This window comes from Canis lupus, chromosome 8 (assembly GCF_011100685.1).
Source record: "Canis lupus familiaris isolate Mischka breed German Shepherd chromosome 8, alternate assembly UU_Cfam_GSD_1.0, whole genome shotgun sequence".
In the NCBI taxonomy this organism is placed as follows: Eukaryota; Metazoa; Chordata; class Mammalia; order Carnivora; family Canidae; genus Canis; species Canis lupus.
Genome location: NC_049229.1, coordinates 4,517,286 through 4,543,864, shown reverse-complemented (window position 1 = coordinate 4,543,864; position 26,579 = coordinate 4,517,286). Strand labels below are relative to the sequence as shown.

Here is a 26,579-nt window from a genome sequence, read left to right as displayed (position 1 = left end):
CGCCAAACTGCTGCGCCACCCAGGGATCCCTAGTAGGAAGTTTTAATAGGGGTCAAGAGGTCAGAGGAGAGGGCAGCCCCTGTGGCGCAGCGGTTTAGCGCCTGCCTGCAGCCGGGCGTGTGATCCTGGAGACTCTGGATTGAGTCCCACGTTGGGCTCCCTGCATGGAGCCTGCTTCTCCCTCTGCCTGTGTCTCTGCCTCTCTGTCTCTGAATAAATAATTTAAAAAAAAAATCTTAAAAAAAATAAAAATAAATTTAAAAAAAGAAGAGGTCAGAGGAGAGATTTCCCCTGCATAAGATCTTGGGAAGTCTCTGAAAAACTGGTAACTGAATTTGTTACAGAACTGACACCTGTTGGTGCACCCAAAGTCAATGTCTGAGACACCAGTTTTGTTTTTTGTTTTTTTTTTTTTTTTTTAATTATTTATTTATTTATGATAGTCATACAGAGAGAGAGAGGCAGAGACACATGCAGAGGGAGAAGCAGGCTCCATGCACCGGGAGCCCGACGTGGGATTCGATTCCGGGTCTCCGGGATCGCGCCCTGGGCCAAAGGCAGGCGCCCAACCGCTGCGCCACCCAGGGATCCCGAGACACCAGTTTTGAAGCAAAGAAAGTTTTATTATCAGACGGGAAGGCAGGGGTCACTCCCAAAGCTGCCTTGTTCTTTTGGGCCTAGGGACAGCTTACTATGTTTGGGGAGAGAGGGAGTAGTTAAGAGGAAGGTGAGGGGTTTCTTGAAACTCTGAAAGGGGGCAAACTGGAGGTAGGCGTTTTTCCAGAGAATGAGGGGTTGATCAGGATCTGGTATACCAGGTACATCAGATAACTTCAAGACAAATGTTACTGTCCAGTCCTCATTAGTTTTCTACAATCAGCGGTAAACAGGGAGTAGGAGTGAAAAAAGCAAAGTTAATGGTGGATAAGAGGTGCTAAGACAATTAAGTAGGGAACAAAACAGAAAGTAGACCTAAGGCAATAATGCAGCTAACAGAACTATAGCTCTGCCTATGCTTTCAAAGCAGGTCCAGGAACCAGGTGTCTGGACTCAAACTGACCAACGTAGATCACCTGGGAGGAAGTGCAGAGGGAAGAAAGGAAGGTCCTAGGAGCCAGCTTCCAGAAATACCAACATTTTAAGACCTGAGGGGAGGCAGAGGAAGCAACGGCAACTGAAAACAGACTGGAGCAAGACCCAGAAGAGAGTTGCGGCTTTAGCTGACGCCAAGAGATGAGCATTTCCAAAGGAAGCAAGTGTCCAGCAAGTGTCCAGTGAAACAGAGGTCCAGAGAAGTGACTGAAAACCGGGCATTTTGGTGACACGCGGACGGTGACCTTGGCGAGAGAGTCAATGAATGATGAAGGCCAAAGACGGGCGCGGTGCTCCCTTGAGCGACACCAACACTAAAATTGGAGCTTTACTGAGACTAGCATGTCCCCTACAAAAGGATGACACGCAAATTCGCAAAGCGTTCTATGCTTAAAAACAAAAAAAAAAAAAAAAAAAAAGGAGTGAATTGGGGAGTTGAAAATGGGCACCACTCCATTGAGAAGTTTGGCCATGCAGACAAAGACAAAGAGAGGGCATCAGCATTCGAAGAGAAGGGCTGGAGCTGCCTTATTTTACAGGAGGGGAACTTTAGAAGACGGGAAGGAGCCTTCCAAGAGGGAGAAGCGATAAACCAAGAGGCCGGGTCGAAAGAAATCCGTAGCACGGGCAGACGGATTCTCTGGCTTCGCTACTGACCGACCCAGATTCCGACGCTTTGAGCCGACAGGCTTCCGGTCCGCGGGTCGGTCGCGGCTGCTGTTTCGTTCCGTTTCTCCACTAAAACTTTCCCTCCCCGGCCCGCCTCCCTCCTTCCTCCGCCCACTCGCCCGCCCCCGCCGCCCCAGGGCGACGCCGCGGCCTCCTCCGGGAATCCTTCCGGGTCGCCGGGCGGGGCCACGCCCCTTCCCAATCCCGCCCGCCCCCTCCCTCCCTGGAGCGCGCTGCCCACCGACGCATGCGCACAGAGGTCGCCTTCGCCGCCACGCTTGGGGCCTCCCCCCTCCCCGCCCTCCACATCTGCCTAACACGCAGGCGCGTTAGGTCCCGGTCGCTATGCGGGTGCTTGTGGGTGAGGGAGGGCGGGAAGGGCCGGGGGCGGCTTCGCGGAAAGGTTGAGACCGAGGTTGGGAGGTGGGAGGCGCGTTCTGAGGGAGGGCGCTGACCCGCGCTCGGGCGATCGTGCACCGGCCTTGGCCTCCTGCCTCAAGACGCCGAATCTCCCCAGTCCCAGGGCCCCGAGTCTCCTCAGCACCGCGAGCGGGGGCGAGGAGGAGCGGAGCAGAGGAGGGGGCCGGATGCGGGGACGGAGGGCGACCCCGAGAGAACAAATACTTTGTATTTTCTGGTCAGGTGGCGGGACGGGCTTCATTGGGACGGCCCTGACCCAGCTGCTGAGAGCCAGGGGCCACGAAGTGACTTTGGTCTCCCGAAAGCCCGGGCCCGGTCGGATCACGTGGGTATGTCCGTCCTCCGGAAGCCGTGGGAAGGTCTGGCTTGGCGGCGCCCCCGCCCACAGAAGAGCGCTGCGTTTTCTCTAACAGGATGAGCTCGCCACGTCGGGGCTGCCCCGCTGCGAGGCGGCTGTCAACCTGGCCGGGGAGAACATCCTCAACCCCCTCCGAAGGTCAGCCGGGGCCCTGGAGCGGAGATCCTTCAGAGCAGGGGGAGGACGGCGTGACCCTGATGAGAACCGGGAGCCCTGGAGAATGTCAGATTGAGAACGAAACTACTGCGAACCACGCATCGCTCCCCGCTCCTCCCTCCACACCCTCCTGCCCTCCTGCCCTCAGCTGTTGACTTTCATCCTCACTTATACTCAGGATGCCCAAAACGTATACCTTTTCTTTCTTCAGGAGAGATGGACCATTTCTCTAAGCCACAAGGCAGGGGTTTGCTAGAAATGGGTCTGGATGAGCCCCAGGGAAAGAGGAAGGGATATGTTCAAGAATGTATTTAGTGGCTTATTTCCCTCTTGTTTCTCCTGCAGATGGAATGAAACCTTCCAAAAAGAGGTTCTCAGCAGCCGCTTGGAGACCACCCAGATACTGGCTAGAGCCATCAACAAGGCCCCTCAACCCCCTCAGGCCTGGGTCTTAGTCACTGGTGTAGGTATGTCCCAAATCACCACCCTTTATATTAGCCAGAGGAAGAGAGGTTGCACAGTGAGGGGCTAGCTCAGGCTCTTCTAGCTGTGCATATCCCAGAGCACTGGTCTTATCCAAGCATAGGAATTTCCTAGGCCCTCAATCCATGCATATTTCTCCAGGCCTTTGCATACTTTCACTGAGAAACGGGGATCTCTAGAGGAAGAGGGGATAGTGGCACTGCTCCCGATGCCTGAAAAAGTCCCAACTGCTGCCAAGTCCCTGCACAGGAGGACTTGTCACACCACAGTTCTTCAGGAACAGAACTCCTGATTCTTGTATTTCACCATTGAGACTAGATAATTACAAACAATTTTAGAATATATATCAGCCTCTATTCTAAGTGTTTTACACATATGACAGTGTTTAATCCTCACAAGAACCCTATGAGATAGCTACTGTTATTATTCCCATTTTAAAGATGCAAATAGGTTATATAACTTGCCTGAAGTCACAGGCTTAATAAATGGTGGAGCTAAGAGTAAATCTCAGGCAGCCTGGCCCCCAAGTCTTTACTCTTAACCACTACACTCTAGCAGCCCCTCAGCTTAGCCCTGCAACTAAAGATAAGTTACCCCAGGGCAAGAACAGGTCAACCCATGGAGTAGCTCAAAGGGAAAAATAAGGCACTGTCTTCCCATGGGAAGATCCCAGGGGGGCGAGGAACATCGGGTGCAAAAAGCCAGCCAGGACCAAGGACACTGGGGCAAACCAGTGCTGTTCCACCGGCAGCTTACTACCAACCCAGCCTGACTGCGGAGTATGATGAGGACAGCCCAGGAGGGGATTTTGACTTTTTCTCCAACCTGGTAACCAAATGGGAAGCTGCAGCCAAGCTTCCTGGAGAGTCTACACGCCAGGTGGTGGTGCGCTCCGGTGAGAACCAGGGGCCGGGGTTGGAATGTCTTCCCTGGGCGGGGGGAGTGGGGGAGCTGAGCTTTCAGAGAATGATTAGAGGCTGCCATTTCTGGCCAGCCTGCAGGTGGGAGGACCGAAGGCCCCAGAGAGCCACACCCCTCAGCTGCTACAGAGCTAAGTTGGCATTGGCTGAGGAGCCTCCTGCATCCTCCCTCTTGCCTGCTCTAGGGGTTGTGCTGGGCCGTGGGGGTGGTGCCATCCATCACATGCTGCTGCCCTTCCGCCTGGGCCTAGGGGGCCCCATCGGCTCGGGCCACCAGTTCTTCCCCTGGATTCACATCCGGGACCTGGCAGGAATCCTGGTCCATGCACTTGAAGCAAGCCACGTGCAAGGGGTCCTGAATGGAGTGGCTCCAGCCCCCACCACTACAAATGCTGAGTTTGCCAAGGCCTTGGGTGCCGCCCTGGGCTGCCCAGCCTTCATTCCTCTCCCCGGCATGGTGGTACAAGCTGTCTTTGGGCGAGAGCGTGCCATCATGCTGCTGGAGGGCCAGAAGGTGGTCCCACGGAAGACACTCGCCTCTGGCTACCGGTATTCCTTCCCAGAGTTGGGGGCTGCTTTGAAGGAAGTCGTAGCCTAAGTGGGAGGCTCCTGGCAGGGCCTGCAGCCTGTCCTTCTACAGAGGCTTGCTGGTTACAGACTGAATAGGTTCAGGTACTCCTCTGAGACCTGAAACTATCTGGTTCTTAGGGGTTCCTCACCCTGCCCTCCTCCTCATTGCTCTGTTGCTCCACCTTATTTAACTGATTGTCCACTGTCTCAAGGTTGCAGTCTCCTCAAATTGGGTCCTTAACCTCTTGACTCCTTTTAAAAGAATTTCCAAGTTTGGTTTCCCTTCCCTACATGTCCCATTACTATCCCAGTTATCCTTTGTGTTGTGTAGAAAATGTTCTGCGACTGAGACAATAAAGATAAATTATCTCACAGGCTTCAGTTCACCTCTCTGGCCTAGATTCTCCTGGAATTTATGTCCAAGAAAATGCCAGATGACTCTACATGGGGTTTTGAATGTTCTAATGGACAACATCTCTCTCTCTCTCTCTTGGTTCCTCCATTGCCAAGAGCTGGTAATAAATCCAGGGCATGAGGTTATAAAGGTGGAGACTAGAAAATGAGAGAAATGATGATCCATTTCCAGTAGGTTCTCTGGTCACCCTGCATACTTAATCCACACAGTGTCATTAGGGTACCATCAGAGGAAGAGACAAGGCCCCAGTCTAGAACAGCCTTCAATCTCACTGAACAGCAGTGAATTGATAAAGCAATCACACGCTGGTCTCCTAGATCATCAAGCTGCGGTAGGACAAAGCCAACATCCCTGTCTATAAGATGCTTAGGACTTACCTCTCATCTGATTGAGGCCACTTAGGCATTCAGGGTCCCTAGGACAAAAGGGCAGAGGATACCCCTGGCCTACTGCCCTGGTTATCTGCCATAACTTAACCAGTAGTTTCCCTAGCCCAAATTTGGGCCATATTAACCAATCTCCTTTCTTCCCAGAGGACTATGGGCTCTTTGAGTCATTGTCACTTCCTAACTAGCTTCTTCCCAACACACTTGCCCCCAGCTCAGGTCAGTACAGGCTAGTGGTGTAAAACACCACTGGGGAGGAAGGGTGAAGACACTGGGACCCTGAGACTCTCTCCATTGTCATCCAGCTCCCCACATTAGTTGCTAGAGTGAAGAACTGAGGTGGCAGTACTCAACTTGCTGTGCCACCCAGGGAGAAGTCACAGCCTGAAAAGGACCATGTCCAGGGATCTACCGCAGAGCCCAGACAGTACAGAATCCAGGGGCACCTGTCCTACTTCTTTATCTGATCTTGGACTCTTCAGGAAATTGGTGGGCTCTGCATTGTTCCTGAGGGAAGGACTGGCCTCAAAGGTAGAGGTCACAGAAAAGTACAGTGGGGGGCTGTGCTAAAGGAAGGTCTACTGACCAATACTGTCCACAGATGAAATTGTACAACTTGGAGGTAGTCAGTTTCCTGGCACAGGAGTTTAAGCAGATAAAGGACAGGATGTAGGAATCAGGATGGAGAGGCAAAGTCCTTCTGTGACAGTGGTTGATCTGGTGGCCAGTCAGGTACCTTCCAACTTGGGATTCTTTGGTTTTCACTTTCCAGAAAATTGGTTCATCTCCATATACCTCTATAAACCCTCCCACCCCCAAACACACACACACAAAGCAGAAGTGGGGCTCAGTTTATGGAACATGTGTTCTGTAAAGAAAATGCTGGGGTCAGATCACATTAACATTGTCATTGCAGAGCATGGCTTCATCAGTTTGGTGAACACTCAACACTTCAACAAGTGCATCTAACCAGGGACTTTCTGACACATTCGTTCATCTGTAAACACTTGAATGCAACAGGAGAGCTGCCATTTATAGGAACCCTGAGAGTATTTTGGTAATGCAAACAGTCACCCCTAATTAACTGTTTTGTAAATGTGGATTTGGGGGATTGCCCAAAAGGGACGCAGCCATTATAGGGCACGTTATACTGAGGACGCAGTGTTAAAATCTAGGGCCTGGGCCCTGGGGACAGAGGATCCTCAGCTCTGGGAAAGAGGTTTTGGTTAGGCAGCCTGTACAGCCACAGACAGACACACCTGAGACTTGATGCAAGTAACTTTCCTCCAAGGAGCTTTCCTCTATGTTATTTCTCTTCCCAGCCGCCACTTCTACCCCTGATTTACAGGCAGAAGTAAAGGCCAAGCAGCTCCATCAAGGTCACAGACAGACATAGCTGAGACCAGAAGCCAAGTCTCCCTCCCTCTGCCTTCTCCACCAGCTCCCTGCTGCCCCACTGTGACCCAGACCCCATAACACTACCCTCCCCGGGGCCCAGCATCCCGTTCAATGCACGCAGGAGCCCAGCCAGGCCTGGGAAGAAACCTGTCCCCGTGGCCATCCAGAGCCACAGCCAGGGGAAGGAAAGGCTTAGCTTCCTTGCCACCTGCTCTTCGTTTGCTACCCACCTCAGCCTCCATTCCAAATTCAGTCTGAAGGAGGAGCTGGTGGTCCCCATCTTCAGGACCTGCTCTTCCCAGTGGGCCCCCACTCCCTACAGAAACCCTGTACGGCAAGGTCAACAAGTTAAGGCTGAGCAGAACCTCCTGAGAGCTATCTGAGGTCCCAACTCAAGATGAAATCAAGTCACACCAACTCAGAGTGAGTCTAGGTCAGGGTCTGAGCAGCACAAGGACCCTCACAGAAAGAGCTGAGCTGGGCCAGGCTAGAGCTGATGGGGTGGCAGCCACTCGGGCAGGTGAGGCTCAAAAGTTGAGGCTCAGCAGGGCCTCTGAGAGCTGGTTGATGTCCCGGCAGTATGGCTCCCGCTGCAGGATGAAGTCCACCTTGTGGTCCTGGCCCCAAAACACCTCCAGCAGCTGACGCCGGAGCCGCTCTGTCTCCCGGGTCTTGCGAATACCACCACTGCCTTTTTCCTCCTCCTCTCTCCCTTGCTGCTGCTGCTGACCGTGATCTGTGAAGCCCCTGGAAGGATGCTGAGCCTTAGAAGCCCCCTGTGCCCTGGGAAGAAGCAGAGGGAACAAGAAGAGCGGATGAGCATCCTGAAGGGCTCAGCTGGGCGATTCCTGGCTTGGGAGCAGGGGCTGGGGACACCAAAACACAGTCCTGAAGTTCCCCCAGCTGACCACTGAGTGGCAGTATCAACCCACTTCTCCACTGAAGGGAAGCCCTGTCACTATTAGGATCTAGCTCTAGTCTAAAACATTGATTGCTTACTTAATGGTCCAGCAGACGGTGTGCTAATAAATTCAACTGACTGTAAGTAAAAGCAACCCTCTTCCAAATAACCCACCAAAACTACAGATTAGGGGAAGCTTCCCTCCCAGCCAAGAGGGCCTACGTCAGGATTTCCTGAAAAGCGGTTAAAGGCCAAGCCCACGGCAACTGGAACCACTACAGAATTAGTGGCCCAGATGAAGTCACACTGCCTCCCAAGTCTCCAGGTCTGCAAGGAACCTGCAGACAGAGGGCCAGGGCTGGGGGCTGCCTAGGAGAACCTGGGGCATTACCTGACTGGCTTCTTCAGGAACTCATCCAGCGTGGGGCCATTTCGCCCTAATGGGTCATCAGGAACCATGAAGAGGTTTCCCACAAAAGTGAAGGGCAGCAGGCTGGGTGCAGAGAGACAGTGTATGATCACAGAGGGGCCCTTATGAGCCTCCCAGACAGCTGCCACCAGCACCACCAGCCGTCTACTGGCCACCATCCTTCCAGATAATATCGAGCCCCTTCCCAGTCTTCACCCAGTGGCAGAGCAGAACCGGTTTAGAGAAAGATCTGACTATGCGCCCTGTCCTCAGGGGAGGGCTCCCTCACCGCTCCCTGATGATCGCCATCCACTTCTCAGACTCCTCCGCAAGGTCCCGGAACTGATCATTGGAAACAATGACCCCATCGGTCTCTTCAGCCAGCTTCACCATGAACCTGTCTCAAAAATCACAGCAGCCGTTCTGGGATTCTCCAAGGGCCCAACCCCAAAGAATATTATCAGCTCCCATAACCTACTTCTGGGGATGGAGATCTGCCCCCTCCCACCTCACCTTGACCCAACCACCACGTGACTGCCAGACTCAGGTGCCACAGGTTAAAGAGGAAACAAAGACGAATCCAGTGTTGTGTCCCAATGGCATCCCCTCCACCCACCACAATCCTCCACCCAACACTTTGTGCCTCATTAGTGAGAGACAATGAGATCTGGCCCCAGCTCTGTCTTCCACTCTGCCCCACCAGTCAGTCACAAGTCCATCATGTTTTCCCTCTGAAAAGCCTTCCACTCTACCCTTTCCTCTCCATTCCTACCATTACTCAGAGCTATTTGAACACTGCAGCTGAGACACTGCAGAGTCTCCTGAGAAGGGGATCCCCTGACCCCAACCATTTACCACCCTCCAGTCTTTCCTGACTTCCCCTAAACAAACCTCTGCCCTGCTTGCCCTTTATCTGCCGAACAAAGTCCATATGCCCAGGCCTGGAAGCTGAGGCCTTCTAGAACCTAGCTGGAGCCACCCTTACAGCCTTTTCTCTCCTGATATTCCTAATGTACTCTCAACCCTGCCAAGATCAATGATCAGATAACACCCCGTTCTCCAAACATGTCCTGTGCTGACTGCCACCATGTTTCTCAAACTATTCCCTCTATCTGGAGGTGTTTCCCTAACCTCACTGATGAACAGATTCATCCAGGGAGCTCTTAAATCATCCAGGGAGAGATGCCTCGACCCCGCTTTAGTAATTCTAATTCCACGAAACTGGGATAGGACTCATGAGGCAGTGGATGGGGGTCTTTGTTTTTTTTTTTTAACAGGTTCAGAAACCAAAAGATGGGGGCACTTGGGTGGCTCAGTACTTGAGTATCTGCCTTTGCCTCGGGGCGTGATCCCGGGGTCCTGGGATCCTGGGATCGAGTCCCACATCAGGCTCCCCGCAGGGAGCCTACTTCTCCCTCTGCCTCTGTCTCTCATGAATAAGTAAAAATCTTAAAAAAAAAAAAAAGATCCAGCCCATCAATCAACAATCATCAATGATGACTGTTGTCATCAATCAACAAAAACTGGCCAATCCCTCTCTTCCCACAAAACCAGAAGGGGGGCTCTCTGTCCTCCAAGTTGCCACTGTGTTTGGTTCAGGGTTTGTGTGGGGTCTGAAGTCGATGATCAGGCCCTCCCTAATTCCCAGCATCCCCACCTCCTGCTGCAGGCCATGTGCCTACTGCTAGCTGCTAAGTGAGCAGGTGGTATTTGAAAGATAGTGTGGCATACAGGAGACTAGTGATCAGGATTCAGGGTAACAGATGTCTGGTTCTGAGTTTCTGTCTGGGAAACAAATGAAGGACATGACATATAAATGTACATGGTATCGTACAATATACAAAAGGTATTTGCAGGTTAAGGGTATTTTGCTATCGTGTTATATCATCTGTTGCTCAGCTGTACTCTTTCAGTGAGCCTATGCCACGCACCACTGTGTCACCCATTGTAACCAGACAAAATTCCAAATTCACATTGTGCTGTCTGCCTACTGGGACCTACATAACTGTACAGACACGTGCCTTTAAAATTCATTACAACTGACTCGCTCTTCAGTTTCAATTCTGTGTCAGTGCTGGTGTGGAAAGGTTCCATATCTTGGATAATCTGTGAAATCTAGACATAAAACAGAAGAGCAGTGGGAGAAAGTGAACTGCCTTTTTATAGAATACCATTTGCTTGTTAGGGAGAAAAAGTTAAGTATTCAAAAATGATAAAATATATCATCACTACAGTTTGAAAACTAGTCTCTTCTTTAACACTAAAAATCCTAGAGAATAAAGAACTTGTAGTTGTAAAAGATTTTAACTTGTTAATTAGGTTTTAAAATCTGGATGTGAGGGCGATCTGGCTGTGACATCTGTCACCCCATTGATCGCCAGGGTTGATTCGGCTGATCTGGCTGGCTAGGCGGGTGTCCCCTTCCTCCCTCACCGCTCCATGTGCGTCCCTCCCGAAGCTGCGCGCTCGGTCGAAGAGGACGACCATCCCCGATAGAGGAGGACCGTTCTTCGGTCAAGGGTATACGAGTAGCTGCGCTCCCCTGCTAGAACCTCCAAACAAGCTCTCAAGGTTTTAAAATCTGCCCACGTCTGGGGTGCCTGGGTGGCTCAGTCGGTTAAGCGTCCAATCTTGATTTCGGCTCAGGTCATGATCTCAGGGTCATGGGACAGAGCCCCGCATCAGGCTCTGCACTCAGCGTGGAGTCTTCTCCCTCTCCCTCTGCTCCCCCACCCTACCCCCCCCCACTCCCCACGCTCCCTATCTCTAAAATAAACAAATAAAATCTTTAAATTCTGCTCATTCCCCACACTGGGTGTGTACCCAGCGGAGGGAATGTGCCCTGTATTTTTCATTTAAACAATTTGACATCTTTAAGTTCTCACTTTTCCTTTGCCACGTAACAACCTTGGTCAAGAGAGTAAACTCTCTTACCCTGTATCTCTAATTCTGTATGAGAGATGCAACTCACTACCACACTTGATTGGTAAGTGAACAGTTAAGAAATATCACTGTACTCTTAAAAAAAAAAAAAAGAAAAGAAATATCACTGTACCCTTGCCTAGCACCTTGAGTGAGGCAAGCTCTTTGGCTTGCTCCTTTTGATATTCACAAGGAGGGTGACTGCATGAAGAGGACCCAGAGATAAAAAAAGTTAGCCCACTAAGAGACTGGTGTCCACAGGCCAAGTCAATGAATAGTACAATATGGGGCTCAAATTCAGATCTTCCTAAGATCTAAGTCTTAGGAAGTCTAAGTTCAGTGATCTTTCTATTAGACCATGTTTTGTACAGTCTTAGCATGCATGGCTTGTGTCTCTTCATTTGACTTGTGATTTTGAATGTTTACTCTGGTGCTGCCAGAATGTTGTGGAATTTCTCTTCGTGTTTGGAAATCTGTGTTGTAAGAAGGTACCTGTCAGTTACTTACGTCACCAGCTAACATAAATACAAGACATCACTCAGTTTGATGAATGAAAAATGAATGAATGGGCCAACACAGTTGTCTACCACCTGCCTCATCGCGCCTGCAGGGCAGGTTTACTGGCCCATTCGTACAGGCACACGGAGGAATAACTGGCCATTTTCCCGTTACCCAGGCTTAGACACAGCACAGACAGGAGCTTCTGTCTCTCCCCCAGGCGCCCACCGTGGGAGGGGCCTTGAAACTCAAGACTGGGGCCAGGAGAGAAGCAAGTACCTATCGTCATAGGAGGAGATCCTCTTGCCATCCATGACTCGGGAGGGAGTGAGGGAGAGCAGACTGAGCGAGTACAGCTTTTGCAGGAAGTGGCCCTCTAGAGAAACAGAGGAGCACAACGGGGTTATCCTCAAGCTGAAGCGGGGCCTCTCCCAGGTTACAAAAGACCAGGCCCAACTCACCTCTGACCTTGGCATCCTTACTGAAGCGCCACTGAGGCACAAAGACAGTTATGTCACGGTGACCCCGGTCCCAGAAGTACTGCACAGCAATGGCAATGCCCCGACTGGAGAAGTAGTGCTGGAGGCCATGCCTGCGGTGGGAAGGGGTCAGCACTCTAGGGCCCCAGAGCAGGGGCCTCGCGGCCCATGTCCCCAAGGTCAGCAACACTGCTTGTAGCATTCCCCCTCCCCAGGATCCTCAGGCCCACCGGGGTACTCACACCATGGCCACATTGCTGCCATCGATGACAATGTGACGGAGGTCCGGCTGGCCAGGCACATTGGCGAGGCACAGGGTGAAAGGGTCCTGCAGGGCCTCCTGGAAACGCTGAGTGCCAGTCACCAAGTTGCCCCCTCGAGTGCCTCGTTTCCATGGAGACCCACGACCTCGAGCCACCACCTGCTGCTTGTCTCCCCTGTCTCCTCGGTCCCCACAGTGCCATGGGGGTTCGGGTGCAGGCGGAGGGCTAGGCACCCTTGGGGGTGAGGCTCTCCCATTGTGTAGCCGCTGGAGGAGGGAGGCTCCCCGGGGCTGAGCTGCCCTCTGATAGGGGCCCTGGGCCCCAGAAGGCTCACCCTGGACACAGAACGAACTTCCTCTGTCCTGAGGCATCCCCTCTTGCCCGAGGGCCTTTGCTGTCAGAGGTCCTACCTGCCCTGGCACTCCTCCTTCTGACTGTGATCTGAAAGCCCCTTCTTTCTCCCAGGCCCCTTCCCCAGGCAGCTCCTTCCACCCCAAATCCATCGCCCTGGGAGGACCCTGCTTCCCTCCCTCCTTCTCCATAACATGTCTCTCACCCCTTGACTCTCGCCACCCCATAGGTCCAGGGTCCACGGACTCCCTGTCTTCACTCAAGGGAGCTCTGACTCCCTGGTACTGAGCACCCAGTGGGCCTGGGCTCCCCCTATCCCAGAGGGGTGGTGCATGGGGCCCCTGCCCCCTGGATGCCTCCCGCACCAGGCTCAACAATTCCTCCTGGACAGCCGGGGGCAGCTGTAGCAGGGCCTCTCTGTGGGCATCCCCACAGGGCTGCAGCAGGGCAGAGAAGTCTCTCAGCACGCCAGCACCCTGAGAGGCTCCAGGGGCTCGCCCTGGCCGAAAGTCCCAGCTCAGCCGCTCCACCAGCTCCTCCACTCTGCTCTGAGCCATGACAAAAGCCTCGGTCAGGCCACTGACCATCAGCGAGCCGGGCGGCCCTGGCACCAGGTGAGCTGTTGTGCTCCAGACCAGACAGTCAAGGAAGAAGCCCTGGGCTCCCAGGAAGATGCAGTGCAATTTGGGTGGGTAGTGGACTTCATCCTGCAGCTCCGGGCTGCAAAGACCCTTCAGGAATTCCTAGGGGAGCAATGGAGGAGTGGGGGGAGGGGGGAGAACGAAAGGAAAAAAGGAGATTGCTGGAATTCTACATGGCCCAGTAGCCTCTTTAAGCCCATTGCACCCCCGCCCCCAACCAAGTTCCAGGAAGCCTGGACAGAGCAATGGAGCCCCACAGATCCTGAAAAAGGTAAGGATTAAAAAAGGGATCAAGAATCTACTTTTCATTTTTAGCTGATAGTCTATGGTTCATACTTCCATTTAGAACTTGACTCAATTTGAGATACTATTATAGTTAACTGAATATAATTAACGAGGCTGTCTCTCTAAATATTTATGCGTATATGTATTGTTTATTTCCACCATAATGATTGTCATTGCTAACTTTTGCTGAACTCATGCTTTATCCCATTCACAGTAAGCCTAATGAGGTGGACACTGCAATTATTCACATTTCATAGATAAGGAAATGGGAGACTCCCCCACAGGGCTGGTAGGTGGTGGAGCTGTACTGGAACCTCTGGTGGAAGGAAGCAATGCGGCCTGGCCTCCCATCCCCCAGTGAATTCCTTGGTAGGGCCTGCTTGCCCAACTGGATTATCTCCAATCTCCCAAACAGCACAGCTGATTTGAGTGGAATCACCTGTCTAAGTCTTGGCAGAACCTGGCTCAACACGGCTGAAATGAAACCAAAACTCCAGATAAATACAGATTTGCAAAGTCCCTCAAAGCTCAGAGCCACTGAGGTTGCCAGTAAGACAACCAAGGAGTGGAGAGATCCTCCCCAGCAGCCCCTCCTCTCCTCTGGCTCTGTGTGGGGGAGGGAGTCATTGTTCCCGAAGGGTCAGAGAGGGGTGTTCACCTTGGCTCTGCTGGCGTTCTCCTTGGGGCCCTCCAGCTGCAGCCAGATGTGAGGGTTCTCGGGACAGTCCTTCGGTAGGACACTCATCCCCACGCGGAAGATACGCTCCACGTAGTGTTGCTGCTCCCGCACCTTGTCCTCAGCCTCCGCAGACACGGCAAAGCGATCAGGGGACGGGGAGCCGGCCCCCCAGGTAGGCATGGCTGCCTGGCCACCCAGCCCTGGAAGGAGGGAAGCCAGCTCAGCGCCTCCTCATCCCCTCAAACCAAATTTTGCTCTCCCGGCCTACAGCAGCTATCAACAGGTCGCACCTAGTCACCAATCTAGTAAACAACCTGGGTCCGTCTAGGAAGGGAATGTCAGATTATCCAGAACCGAGTCTTCTCTCCGGAGAGGAAGTCCTGAGCACACAAGGCTGCCTACTAGGGATGGGCATCTGGCCTTTGGAAAAGGCTGACCACAGCCCCAAGCGGGAAGAGTGGGGGGCTCCAGCTCGGTCCGGAGGCCAGAAGTGCACAGATGACAAAACTGTTCCTCTCCTCGGGGTCTCCGCAGTCTCCGGGTCCAGCGCGGCCTCCTACGCACGGATCTGGGGCTTGACTTGGCAAGTCCTCCGGAGCCCCCGGTCTGCCATTTCCAGGGTTCTAGCCCCTCCCACCGCCCCCTCCCTCCGCGGCCCGCAGCCCGTCTCGGTGGCGCTCCGGCCCCGCCCGGGCCCCGGGGCCGGGCCGGGAGCCGCCCACAGCCGCCGCCCCCGGCCGCCCCTCCCCCCGGCCGCTCGGCCCTGGGGCGTCGGGCTCGGCTCCCGGAGCCCCGGCGCGGGGGAGAGCGCGCCTACCCGGCTCGGCCGCCCGCTCGGGCCTCGGTCCCGCCGGCGCCGCCCGGTGCCTGCAGGCCCCGCGGAGAAGGGCGGGACGGGGCAGAATCTGGGCGGGCCCTCTCGGAGTCCTCCCCCAACGGGGACCGGTCTGCACGTCGCGAACAGCTTTTTGAGTCACTTCCTGGCCCGGGGTGGAGTCAGCCAGGCCCCCCCCCACCCCCACCCCCCACCCCCGCCCTGGGCCGGCTCCGGGCCCTAGCGCGCGCCAGCCTCCGGGCTCCGCCCCGGCCCCGCCCCCCGGCCTCGGCCCCGCCCCCGGCCCCGCCCCGCCCCGCCCACTCGCCCGCAGTGCCCGCGGGCTCCACCTCCCAGCCTGCCTGAGCGGCTCGCCTCTGCCTGTCAGTCCGGTTTCTCGTGCGTTCTGAGCCGCTGTTTCTCGGGAGAGAAGAACCGCTCGTTGAGAGCTGGAGGCGAAGAGGGCCTTAAAGGGACTAATCCAGTACCCTCAGATGAAGATGTGGAAGACCAAAGAGAGGAAGAGACTGGCCCACGGTCACAAGATACGGATACCGTTGGCCCAAGCACTTTCCACCCAGACAGTTGTAGGGAAAAGACAAGGGCGCCCACTTTCTTCCAGCCCCAGAAAGGGGCCACGGAGAGGGCTGTTGACTAGTGAGGGATTTTGAAGATAGATAGGAGGAACAAGGAGAAAGAAGGGGCTGTAGGGCTGTCTTGTGCACACGTGCACACTCACACACACACATTCCAATAGGCACATGTACACTGTTAGATGCATAGCAAGTTCTCTCTTGTCCCAGATGCCGCCTTCAGAGCCCTCCAGAAGGGCTGCCCTGGGCTCTGGCTGTAGCCCTCCTGAATGGCTGCTTCATCCCTCCTCTCCCTCCTGGAGCCCAACTGCTGCTGTCACTTCATACCCTGCCAAGGAGGAGGGAACTGCAGTGACAGCAGGAGAGAGAAGCAGGACAGACAGAGTCGTGGGGCACAGAGAGGTATGGAGAGAGATGCTGAGCCCAGGGAACACGGAGCCCCAGAGAGAGAGGGCTGAGGGGCGGAGCTAAGGTAGTGAGAGTCTGAGGGAAGTGGGAACTGAAAGGAACAGCAAGAAGGGGCAGGAGACAAGAGGATTTGTGGGTCACAGAGCCCCTCGGCCATGCTGGGAGCAAAGCGACACTGGTTACCAGGTCTCCTACTCAGCCCCAGGGTGCCCTTGGCACTGATGCTCCTGACCTTAGGGTGTGGATGGGCCCAAGAGGGGGCAGAGCCTGTCCTGCTGGAGGGCGAGTGTCTGGTGGTCTGTGAGCCTGGCCGAGCAGCTGCAGGAGGGCCTGGGGGAGCAGCCCTGGGAGAGGCACCCCCCGGAAGAGTGGCATTTGCTGCAGTCCGCAGCCACCACCATGAGCCAGCAGGAGAGATCAGCAATGGCACCAGTGGAGCCATCTACTTTGACCAGGTAATCCCCTTGCCCTTGCCCTTGTCCAGACAACCTATAAGGACCTGGAATCCACCGCCCAAAACCACTTTGCTCTTAGGGAAAAGTCCCCTTCTGCAACCAGCTGCCCCTCAACCCTACTGCCTGGCTCCTTTCCCTACACTCCCACCCACATCCCACCTTGTCCTTTCTCACCATTTCGTTTGAATCTGTGCATTCCTCCCTGTTCTTATCTCCTTGCCACCCTTTCTTTTCCTTACTCACTGCCCCACTCCACAACCTAGTGGTTTCCTGAACCCTACTCAGCAAAGTCTACTTCCCACAGGTCCTGGTAAACGAGGGTGGTGGCTTTGACCGCGCCTCAGGCTCCTTCGTGGCCCCTGTCCGTGGTGTCTATAGCTTCCGGTTCCATGTGGTGAAGGTGTACAACCGCCAAACTGTCCAGGTGACCTGTGTGCTGGGGCCCTGTCGTGGGTCAGGAGGGGAGGAGAGGGAGGGGGAATAAGTGGAGTCCAGCTGACTCATAGGTAGACCCTCCATTGATGGGGTGGGGAGGAAGCGGGTAGGAACAAGGGAGGAAAGGGCCAGCCTAGCAGCGAGGGTGGAGGAAGTAGAGTCCAACAGTGACCACCTCTCAGCCCTCCTACCAGATTGTACTGAGCCCTTGGGAACTGTGAAAAGTTCCTGAGAAAAGAAGAACTGAGAAAAGAAGAAGACCTTGGGAAAGTGGGGTCTTGGGAAGAGGGCTGCGGAGAAGAGCTAACTGGACTCACCTCCCCAGGTGAGCCTGATGCTGAACACATGGCCTGTCATCTCAGCCTTTGCCAACGACCCTGATGTGACTCGAGAGGCAGCCACCAGCTCCGTGTTACTGCCCCTGGACCCCGGGGACCGGGTGTCCCTGCGCCTGCGTCGGGGGAACCTACTGGGTGGCTGGAAATATTCGAGTTTCTCTGGCTTCCTCATTTTCCCACTCTAAAGGTTCAAGCCTTTCAAGGACCAGAATCTAACCCCTGACCTCTGACTTCTGTCCTCTCCTGCCCCTAAAGCAGCATCTTTGGGGAAGAAGAGAGGTTCCCTCTGGCTGCCTATATTCAACCTTCTTGCATGGGACCCTGTGCCTAACACCCAAGGTGAAGACTAGAGCTGTGGTGTCTGGGGACCTGGCCCCTCTTACCTCCCCTCCCACCCCCAGGCTCCCACTGCATCTCTTTGTGCCTGCAGGGTTTGGCAGGTAGGGAGGCCTGTGCTACTTTGCAGACTCTGCTCTTCCTGTTCCTCCACCCCCAGCTTTCTGCTCAGTGCTATTTGGGGACAGGTGGCACAGGTGAGCCTGACAGGCCCCCACAGGGGCCCAGATGGACCAGCCTCAGTGTAGCCTGCAGGCTCCTTCCTATGAGGTGTGCCAAGCATCACAGATCTTGGCCAGCACAATCAGAAGCTGAGCCAGCACCATTGGGCTAAGGCAGCAGAAGAGTTGGGAGGGCCACAGAGTGGCCCAGAGCCTGTGGCCAGTGGGGCAGGAAGAGCTTGTGCCCAGCCTGAACACAGTATACGTGTTTCATTGACATTGGGGCAGCCAGCAGGCAGTGAAGCCAGGTATCTATCTGTTCTAGGTTCCAGATGGACTCTGGCCCTCCCCTCCCCATCCACGACATGGGGTGTGTATGTTTGCTCTAGCCAAGAGTGGGTGTACTGAGCTTCTTTAGACAGCTGGGGGTAGGGGTAGAAAGTCATACATGAGCAAGTATAGATCTCCAGGCATGGAACATGTCAGTGACAAGGCCACCACCCAGAACTGCTCCACCTTTGTGATCTGAATTTAAGCCACTCCATACTCTGACAGCCACCTCCGTCCTCCCAGCTCTCTCAGCTACCTTCACTGTACCTGCTCCAGACTATCCCTCAGACTCTCTTCTTTCTCCTGATTTGTGCTGCCTTGTCCTCCTTCTTAAACTTCCCACCATCTTGGATGTGACTCATCCCTTCAAATGCTCTCCTGCCAGTATTATAAAATTTCTCTGTCTTACCATGCTGTCCCGTTCTCCCAGTATGGATGAACCTATCAGTAAAGCAACTAGAGAATGATGGTCAATGGGAAACTGCAGGATCACTGAAGAGACAAGATGCCATTACAATTTGGATCAGGGGTTACAGGATACAAGCAGGTATGTTGTTGAGAAGATAAATGTAAACTTGCATATTCAAGTCAAATAAAAAAGGAAATTAGTAATGCTTGCATTAAATAGGAAATACCAATGTGAATTTGTGGTTTTCAAAAGAAATAATTCTCTCAAATGTCGCTAAAGCAGCCTGGAAACAACATACATCAGGAAAAATCTGATATGCATTCTTAGCACCTAGATTTTAGCACCTCAAATATTATTCACCCTTAAAATAACTCAGGGGGCAGAGCTCCTGGCTGGCTCCATCAGTGGAACATAGGATCCTTGATCTCAGGGTTGTAGGTACATACCCCACATTGGGTGTAGAGATTACTTAAAACTAAAAATCTTTAATAAGCAAGCAAACAAATGAATAAAAAGAACTCCGTGTTCCTTGGAGAATAGCTCCATGTCTTAAATAACTCTAGGTTTGGAACATGTTGTTAGGGTGTCTCGGTGGCTCAGTCCATTTAGCATCTGCCTTCAGCTCAGATTGTGATCCCAGGGTCCTGGGATGGAGCCCCGCATCAGGCTCTCAGCAACATGGGAAGCCTGCTTCTCCCTGCCTTGGTCTCCCTTCTCTCTCTCTCACTCTCTCTCTCTCATGAATAAATAAATAAAATCTTTAAAAGAAAAAAGGAACATGTCAATGACAGAAAGCAAGGATACTTTTTAAACTATATAAGGGAGAGCTGAAAAGACAGGAATCCGTCTTAAAATGCTCCCACCTGACATGTTGTGACAATTTGATCATCAAAAGAAAATAATAGGGGTGCCTGGGTGGCTCAGTTGGTTAAGCTCCTGCCTTCAGCTCAGGTCATGGTGTCGGGTTCCTGGGATCAAGCCCCGCCTCAGGCTCCCCACTCTATGGGGAGTCTGCTCCTGCCCTCTTCCCCTCCCTCTGCCCCAACCCTGCTTGATCTCGCATGCACTCTCTCTCTCAAATAAATAAATAAAATCTTAAAAAATAAAAAATGAAATAATATAATTAATTGGAACAAGTGAATTTTTAAAATCCGTACTCTGTAGCAATATTCAAAAAGAAAAAAGTCACTATAAAGTGTGCAAAAAGATAGTTAATATACCAAGTGGAAAAGAACAAATATAATAGTGTATTTTTAGTTAATTCTGATAAGTAGAAGAGTATAAATATAGTAGGCATTTTATCTCTTCATAAGGCACACTCATTTCTCTTATCTGTTTAAGTAGCAAGGGGTGAACATAGAGCTGTGAGTAATTCCAGAGAAAGTTGGAACTGTATCAAGAATGAAGAAGACTGATTGGCACCATCTGGTCATATATTACAACTAGGAAGAAAGGGAGTCCAACAGTGTGTTGCAAGATGATGAATTAGCCAAACATCCAAAAGATAACTGCTCATAGCTCAAACTTGACCCATCATCTCCTGGGAAAGGGAGCCTCTATAGTACAATACTAATTACAATGAGATTGCAGTAACAGTAAACGCAAAATAATAACGGCTTAACCAAGAAAGATTGTTTCTGTCTCACATAGAAGAATTTGCAAATAAAGAGTCTAGGGCTGGCTCGCAGTTTATGATGATCACAGCTGAGTTTCCCTTCTTGCCGTTTTACCAACTTTAGCATGCTGTCCTCATGGCCCAAAATGATTCCTTGCACTCCAGCCATTACATCAGCCTTCCAGCCCCCCAGGAAGGAGGAAGGAAGAAAGGGCACACCACTCTCCTTTATAGAAGCCTTCTGAAAGGTGTATCCCTCTCACTGCCTAGAATTTAGTCACACCTGGCCACACCAGGCTAGAAAGACAGGCTAGGAAGTAGAGTCTATTCCAGGCAGCCATGCTCAGCTGAACATCAGGAGGTTTTGGGGGTTTTTTTTTGTTTTGTTTTTGTTTTGTTTTGTTTTGTTTTTCATCAGGAGTTTTATAATGAGGAAGAAGAAGAAACTGCATATTGAGGGGAAAACAACTAGATGTTTTTGAAAGTGCAAATGGGCTACATAAATTTGTAAATAATGACAATGACGTTATTGTATTGTTTTTCCATTGCTGTGTAACAAATCACCCACACATTAGCTGCTTAACACAACACGTAGCAATTATCTCACAGTTTTCTGTAGGTCAGAAGTCCAGCAGAGTATGACTGGATTCTCTAGTTGCCGTTTCATAAGGTCAAAAGCAAGGGCTGCCTTCCTTGCTGAAGGGGAAGAACCCACTTTAAAGCTCATTTACAGTTTAGTTCCTTATGGCCGGAGGACTAAGGTCCCTGGCACCCACCATCTTTGAGCCAACGGTGTTGGGCCAAGTCCTTTGTACACTTTGAATTTCCCTGTCCTATCCATGTCTCTGACTTCAGTGGAGAAAGTTCTCTGATTTTATGTGATCATGTGATTAGATTGGGCTCACCTAGATAATCCGGGGCTCACCTAGATAATCCGGGATAGTCTCCCTATTTTAAGCTTAATTACATATGAAAATGTCCCTTTTACTGTGAAACATAATTCAAGTTTCCAGAGATCAGGGCATGGACATTTTTGGAATATCCTAGTCATTAAACTTATAGATGGAATCATCTAAAGGAAAAGCATCCAGCTACAACACACTAATCACATGGAGGGACACCCGGGTGGCTCAGTGGTTGAGCAACTGCCTTTGGCTCGATCCCAGGTCGAGTCCCGCATCAGGCTCCCCACAGAGAGCCTGCTTCTCCCTCTGCCTATGTCTTTTTTTTTTTTAATATTTTATTTATTCATGAGAGACAGAGAAAGAGAGAGAGAGAGAGAGAGAGGCAGAGACACAGGAAAAGGGAGGAGAAGCAGGCTCCCGGCAAGGAGCCCGATGCGGGACTCGATCCTGGACCCCAGGATCACATCCTGAGCCTAAGGCAGATGCTCAACCAGAGCCACAGAGGCGTCCCCCTTCTGCCTATGTCTCTGCCTCTCTCTGTGTCTCTCATGAATGAATAAATGAAATCTAAAAAAAAAAAAAAAAAACACTAATCACATGGAAAAAGTGTGGGCTTGAGAAATCTCCACACTACACAAGGTAAGCACTAGCTCAGACTTTAGTCATTTTATGTGATCCGATTGTGATCCCAACCAGGTATTTGTTGATTAGTAATAAAAAACTTCATTTGCACTGAGATAATGTTCTTTTTTGAATATATAAACTGAAATAGTGTCCATCTCTTGAGTCTACAGACACATTTTTATGATAAGTGTAAGTATAGGTGTGATAAATGTCATGGTCCTTGTAAGATGTGTGTGCTTTACCAAAATAATGCTTTTAGAGCAGTTAATACATTATACTGGTGATCTTATCTAAATATATACAAAGAAGGGAGGCGGCCTGGAAAAAAATAAAAAATAAAAAAAATAAATAAATAAATAAATAAATATATACAAAGATTTAAGTTTACAATCAAAGTTTAAATAATTTAATTTGTAAAATATGTCTATTTTGATTTATTGGGCATATCAATCAGGTTTAAATGTTTAGACAATTTTGCTAAAGTAGGTTTGTGAGGTAAATAAACAACAAATAAAGCACGGATGGTGGTTAGTGTTTATCTCCAGGTACAAAAACTCCTCAGACTTTAAGGATCCTAATAGAATCCAGCTATCCTACTTCCCTGTGCCCACATCCCAGCAACTGATTGCAGCAGAAAAATCCCACCACTGAAAGATATGCTGTAGATCTAAATTCATGGTGTCCAGCCACCCCTGGTCCTCAAGCCTCCAAGCAAGTCTTCTGTGGTTTCCTCTACCAGGTATTTCTCTTTATCCTCCTCTGCATCCAGAGACTTCTGTTCTCTCCTTAAACCTTTTACACCTCCCAACTCTGCCCTCACTGTCAGCAGCAGACAGCCCCTCTTTCTACTTCACAGAAGAAACAGAAACCCCAAACAGGAACTCTTCCCACCACCATATCTAGAAACTCACCATTCTCCTCTCTGCTTCCTCCTATCTGGCTCAGTAGAAGACGTGTCCGTCTTCTTGTCAGGGCAGCCATCTGTATGCACCAGTCATGGAACTCGCTTCCTCCAAACATCCCCTCTTCTTTTCCTCACTTCTCTCTTGCAGGTGCAACTTCTCTCTTTCTCCCCCTACCTGGCAGTTGTTAAAGAGACTCAAGTATCTTAAATCTGAAAGAGAAAAAGACGGGTATGGAAATAAGTGGAGGTCTATAGTTATCCTTGGCTCTATATGCCCCTCAACTGGTTGGCGTCATCTCTCCTCCCCTTTAAAGTCGGAGTCAACTATGCTCACCAGTTTCTCACCTCTTAAGTCAACTGTGGCCTTCCTGCTCCACCTAAACTGCTCTCTGCTGGTCACTCACAACTTCCATGTCACTTAAGTAAATGGACACGTCCTCGTCTCTTCTGTTACTCAGGCTCTCCCTAACATTTGCCCTTGTTGACCACACCCTACTACTAGAACTCTGCACCAGTCTCCCTGACTATCCACGCCTTCTGGGCTTGCCCTCTATTCTCTACCTGGTCTCCAGTTTCTTTTTCAGGCTCCTCTACCTCTGCCCATGTCTTAAATGTTGGTTTTCCTCAAGATTCTGCCCTAAGATCCCTTCTGTCCTGACACACCCCCAAAAGTTTGAATTCCCATCCATGTGCTGATGGCTTCCACATTCATTCTCTCTACCCCTATCTCCCTCCTAAATGTCAGACTTATACATTGAACATCCCACCGTAAAGTCAACCTAAAATTATCGACTTTCCTCCCTAGATCTGTCCTCTCTGCGTGTCTATTCTCTGTAAATGGAATCTCCCTGTTGCCCTAACCCAGCCCTAACCACTGTCTTCCCTTCTTCCCTCTCCCTTTCCCCAGTAGCCGATCACTTACACCCATGGGTTCCATCCATTGTTTTCCATTCACCCTGGCTCAAACTACGAATCTCCCAGGTGGAGTTTCCCAAAAGCTTGCTTGCTTGTTTTTTGTTTTGTTTTGTTTTTTAGGTGAGAGAGGGGCAGAGGGAGAGGGAGAGAGATCTTAAGCAGGCTCCACACCCAGCATGGAGCCTGATGCAGGGCTCAATCTCCTGACCCTGAGATCATGACCTGAGCCAAAATCAAGAGTCGGATGCTTAACAGGCTGCACCACCCAGATGCCCTAGCTCCCCAAAGCCTTTCTCCAGTTTCACCTCCCTCCGCCCATTCTCCACACTGGGACTGCCATAGTGATCTATCTAAATGAACTTCACTGCTCACAGCCCTGTACGGGATGGGGCGTGGGGGAGTCTCAGAAGACTTTCTTAGCGTGGGTTTTGAGATGCTTGGCAACACAGCCACTGCAAACTCTCCTGCTTCATTTTCACCATCTCCAATAATGTGGAGGCTTACAAAGTAGCACCAGGTACTAGCTGAGGGAAAGTAGCACCATCCTCTGTTGGGGGACCTGGAGCTGGAGTATTAATTAAAAATATGCAGCTTATGACTTGCTGAATGAGGAGGCACAAGCCACCCACATAGGCATCCTAGGCAGGTAGCTAGCCCCTTCCCCGTCTGAGCTCTCACCCGAGGTAAGTGAAAACCCCAGGGCCATTTTCACTGAAGGTGTGATTTCAGCACAGGACACACAAAGGAAGTAAAGACACAAAATTTATGACTTTCAAATCCCAGAATTGGGGGGCCTGGGTAGCTCAGTCAATTGAGTGTCTACCTTCAGCTCAGGTCATAATCCTGGAGTTTCAGGATCGAGTCCTGCATCAGGTTCCCCGATCAGCAGGAATCTGCTTCTCCCTCTGCCCCTCACTCCACTCATTCTCTCCCTCTCCCTCTCTCTATATATATGTCTCAAATAAATAAAAATCTTTTTTAAAAAATCCCAGAATTGGGCGAGGGGGCACACAATGAAGCAAGGGAAGAGCAATCATCTGTCCCTGGTCCTGAGTGAATGAGCAGAAGGTAGAGAGCAGGGTAATAAACCCCTATTATTCACAAGGTGGTTGGCACGGAAGTCACTAAAATGTTTATGGGCTCAACTCTAAGTGGTTATTTTCATAGGTGTCCCAGGAAAAGCAAAGCAGGAACTTGGGGAGGCGGCATCCTAAGCCCTGATCCTTGAAAATGGCCGAGCCTCTGGGCATGAGCAGGGTGGTCATACAGTGAAATGCCCAAGCAACAATTCAAAATTGCTGTTTTTCTCATCACACCTCAGATTTTTTCAAGTCAAAATTTGTCACGACCACATACCTGGGTGGCTCAGTGGTTAAGTGTCTGCCTTTGGCAGACACGTTATGATCGTGGGGTCTGGGATCGAGTCCCACGTCCGGCTCCCAGGAGGAACCTGCTTCTCCCTCTGCCTATGTTTCTGCCCCCATGTGTCTCTTGTGAATGAATGAATAAATGAATGAATGAATGAATAAATATCTTAAAAAGTCGTTCTTAGACCCACCCAAGGGAAATCGGGACCTATTTTAGTTTGTAAAGCGTCTTAATCTGCACCAACCTGAATTGGAGAAATCTTAACTGACACTATAACACATTAATGCAAGATGGTGAGGCCACAGATTGAAGGCAGATAGAGGCGATTAACTCTAGCAACCAAGTGAGTATGCTCGCGTGAGAAGCAGTGAGCATAGTTGTTAAGATGGTGGCACAAGAGCCTCTCACTTAGTAGCCACACCGTGACCTTCCATGACTTAACTTCTCTGTGCCTCATTTTCTTCCTCTGTACAATGGAAAAAATAATTGTATCTACTCCACAGGGTTTGGAAACACTGAGACCAGTGCCTGGCACAAAGCAAGTACTTGGTACATGTAAGTTACTGTTATCATTTGGATTTAGTAGCTAAGTTAAAACTGGTGCATGTCCCAAAGATTCTTGGGCAATCTTTAAAAAGCAGGTAGGAGGGTGCCTGGGTGGCTCAGCAGTTGAGCGTCTGCCTTTGACTCGGCGTTATCCTGGTCCAGGGATCGAGTTCCACATCCGGCTGCCTGTGAGGATCGTGCTTCTCCCTCTATGTCTCTGTGTCTCTTAGGAATAAATAAATAAATAAATAAATAAATAAATAAATAAATAAATAATTTTTTTAAAGAGGCACTGAGATCCCAGGCGCCTGAGCCACAAGCTCCTCTCACATTCTCTCTTACTGCCCTGTATTTGCTTGTTGAATCGTCACCCTCACTGAGTGTGGATACCAAAGAGGCAGAGATTCATTACCTGCTACCCACGCCACACCTGGACAGGGCCTGGCACATAGTAGGTGCTCCATGGATATGAATGACAGTGTACACACGAACTGCAGAGTTCTCCGGGAAGACATTTCCTTCTTGCCACTCCATACCCCTGCCAGTGCTGAACAGAAGTTTGGGCAGGTGAGGGGCACCTGGGTGGCACAGTCAGTTAAGCATCTGCTTCTTGCTTTTGGCTCAGGTCGTGATTTCAGGGTCCTAGGATGAAGCCCCACGTCAACCTCCACACTCAGTGTGGAGTCTGCTTGAGATACTCCCCTCCCCCCACCACACACGCGCTCTCTCTAAAATAAAGAAGTAGGGGATCCTTGGGTGGCTCAGCAGTTTGGCGCCTGCCTTCGGCCCCAGGCGTGATCCTGGAGACCCGGGTTCGAGTCCCACATCGGGTTCCCTGCATGGAGCCTGCTTCTCCCTCTGCCTGTGTCTCTGGCTCTCTCTCCCTCTGTCTCTCATGGATAAATAAATAAAATCTTTAAAAAAATAAAGAACTAAAAATAAATTGATAGATAAATAAAATCTTAAAAAAAAATAAGTTTGGGCAGGTGAAAAAGGTAGCAAGAAGCAAAGTCCCAACGTTGGGAAGTTTGGCCACCGTTAAGGAAAGTCTCTGAGCCTGAAAGGCAAAAGCAGCAATAGTCCAGGAGCAGGAAGAGAAATGTTAGCTGGCGTGTAATTGGTGTAGTC

General features: G+C 51.1%; 3 protein-coding genes and 1 non-coding gene across 12 annotated transcripts; 3 read left to right on the top strand and 1 right to left on the bottom strand.

The window, feature by feature from the left end:
• Positions 1–1,382: 1,382 nt before the first annotated feature.
• On the top strand, positions 1,383–1,486 carry LOC119873058. The gene has a single exon (XR_005363860.1). It is a non-coding gene; the product is annotated as a U6 spliceosomal RNA (small nuclear RNA).
• Positions 1,487–2,019: 533 nt separating this feature from the next.
• On the top strand, positions 2,020–5,045 carry SDR39U1 (short chain dehydrogenase/reductase family 39U member 1). Of its 4 annotated transcripts, none has more exons than XM_038544350.1 (6): positions 2,020–2,122; positions 2,404–2,510; positions 2,595–2,677; positions 3,041–3,162; positions 3,930–4,073; positions 4,350–5,045. In XM_038544350.1, the coding sequence occupies exons 1-6, from the start codon at positions 2,107–2,109 to the stop codon at positions 4,694–4,696; spliced, it is 819 nt and encodes a 272-aa protein (XP_038400278.1). In that variant the 5' UTR covers positions 2,020–2,106; the 3' UTR covers positions 4,697–5,045. The 4 variants fall into 4 exon arrangements, with proteins under 4 accessions (XP_038400278.1, XP_038400277.1, XP_038400280.1 ...); XM_038544349.1 differs by having other exon boundaries at positions 4,284–5,045; XM_038544351.1 differs by lacking the exons at positions 2,020–2,122; positions 2,404–2,510; positions 2,595–2,677 and adding an exon at positions 2,684–2,885 and having other exon boundaries at positions 4,284–5,045.
• Positions 5,046–6,304: 1,259 nt separating this feature from the next.
• On the bottom strand, positions 6,305–26,040 carry KHNYN (KH and NYN domain containing). Of its 6 annotated transcripts, XM_038544343.1 has the most exons (9): positions 25,864–26,040; positions 22,630–22,832; positions 14,275–14,495; positions 12,319–13,433; positions 12,059–12,189; positions 11,877–11,973; positions 8,467–8,574; positions 8,160–8,261; positions 6,305–7,650 (listed from the first exon to the last, which is right to left on the bottom strand). In XM_038544343.1, exons 2-9 carry the CDS (start codon positions 22,736–22,738, stop codon positions 7,395–7,397), a joined length of 2,139 nt encoding a protein of 712 aa, XP_038400271.1. In that variant the 5' UTR covers positions 22,739–22,832; positions 25,864–26,040; the 3' UTR covers positions 6,305–7,394. The 6 variants fall into 6 exon arrangements, with proteins under 6 accessions (XP_038400271.1, XP_038400276.1, XP_038400272.1 ...); XM_038544348.1 differs by lacking the exons at positions 22,630–22,832; positions 25,864–26,040 and adding an exon at positions 15,113–15,268; XM_038544344.1 differs by lacking the exons at positions 22,630–22,832; positions 25,864–26,040 and adding an exon at positions 15,113–15,220 and having other exon boundaries at positions 14,275–14,851.
• CBLN3 (cerebellin 3 precursor) lies at positions 15,521–18,809 on the top strand. Its single transcript, XM_038544353.1, has 3 exons — positions 15,521–16,565; positions 16,870–16,989; positions 17,326–18,809. The coding sequence occupies exons 1-3, from the start codon at positions 16,266–16,268 to the stop codon at positions 17,521–17,523; spliced, it is 618 nt and encodes a 205-aa protein (XP_038400281.1). The 5' UTR covers positions 15,521–16,265; the 3' UTR covers positions 17,524–18,809.
• Positions 26,041–26,579: the final 539 nt, after the last annotated feature.

What these genes read in the sequence shown, in the direction of transcription:
- CBLN3 (XM_038544353.1), top strand. Translation starts at nt 16,266, where the DNA reads ATGCTGGGAGCAAAGCGACACTGGTTACCAGGTCTCCTACTCAGCCCC. An exon ending in GAGCCATCTACTTTGACCAG is followed by an intron (nt 16,566 to 16,869) that starts GTAATCCCCTTG and finishes TACTTCCCACAG; the next exon opens with GTCCTGGTAAACGAGGGTGG. An exon ending in ACAACCGCCAAACTGTCCAG is followed by an intron (nt 16,990 to 17,325) that starts GTGACCTGTGTG and finishes TCACCTCCCCAG; the next exon opens with GTGAGCCTGATGCTGAACAC.
- SDR39U1 (XM_038544349.1), top strand. An exon ending in GGCCCGGTCGGATCACGTGG is followed by an intron (nt 2,511 to 2,594) that starts GTATGTCCGTCC and finishes TTTCTCTAACAG; the next exon opens with GATGAGCTCGCCACGTCGGG. An exon ending in ATCCTCAACCCCCTCCGAAG is followed by an intron (nt 2,678 to 3,040) that starts GTCAGCCGGGGC and finishes TTTCTCCTGCAG; the next exon opens with ATGGAATGAAACCTTCCAAA.
- KHNYN (XM_038544343.1), bottom strand. Translation starts at nt 22,738, where the DNA reads ATGTTTGGAGGAAGCGAGTTCCATGACTGGTGCATACAGATGGCTGCC. An exon ending in TAAGGATGCCAAGGTCAGAG is followed by an intron (nt 11,974 to 12,058) that starts GTGAGTTGGGCC and finishes CTGTTTCTCTAG; the next exon opens with AGGGCCACTTCCTGCAAAAG. An exon ending in TTCCTGAAGAAGCCAGTCAG is followed by an intron (nt 7,651 to 8,159) that starts GTAATGCCCCAG and finishes GCTTCTTCCCAG; the next exon opens with GGCACAGGGGGCTTCTAAGG.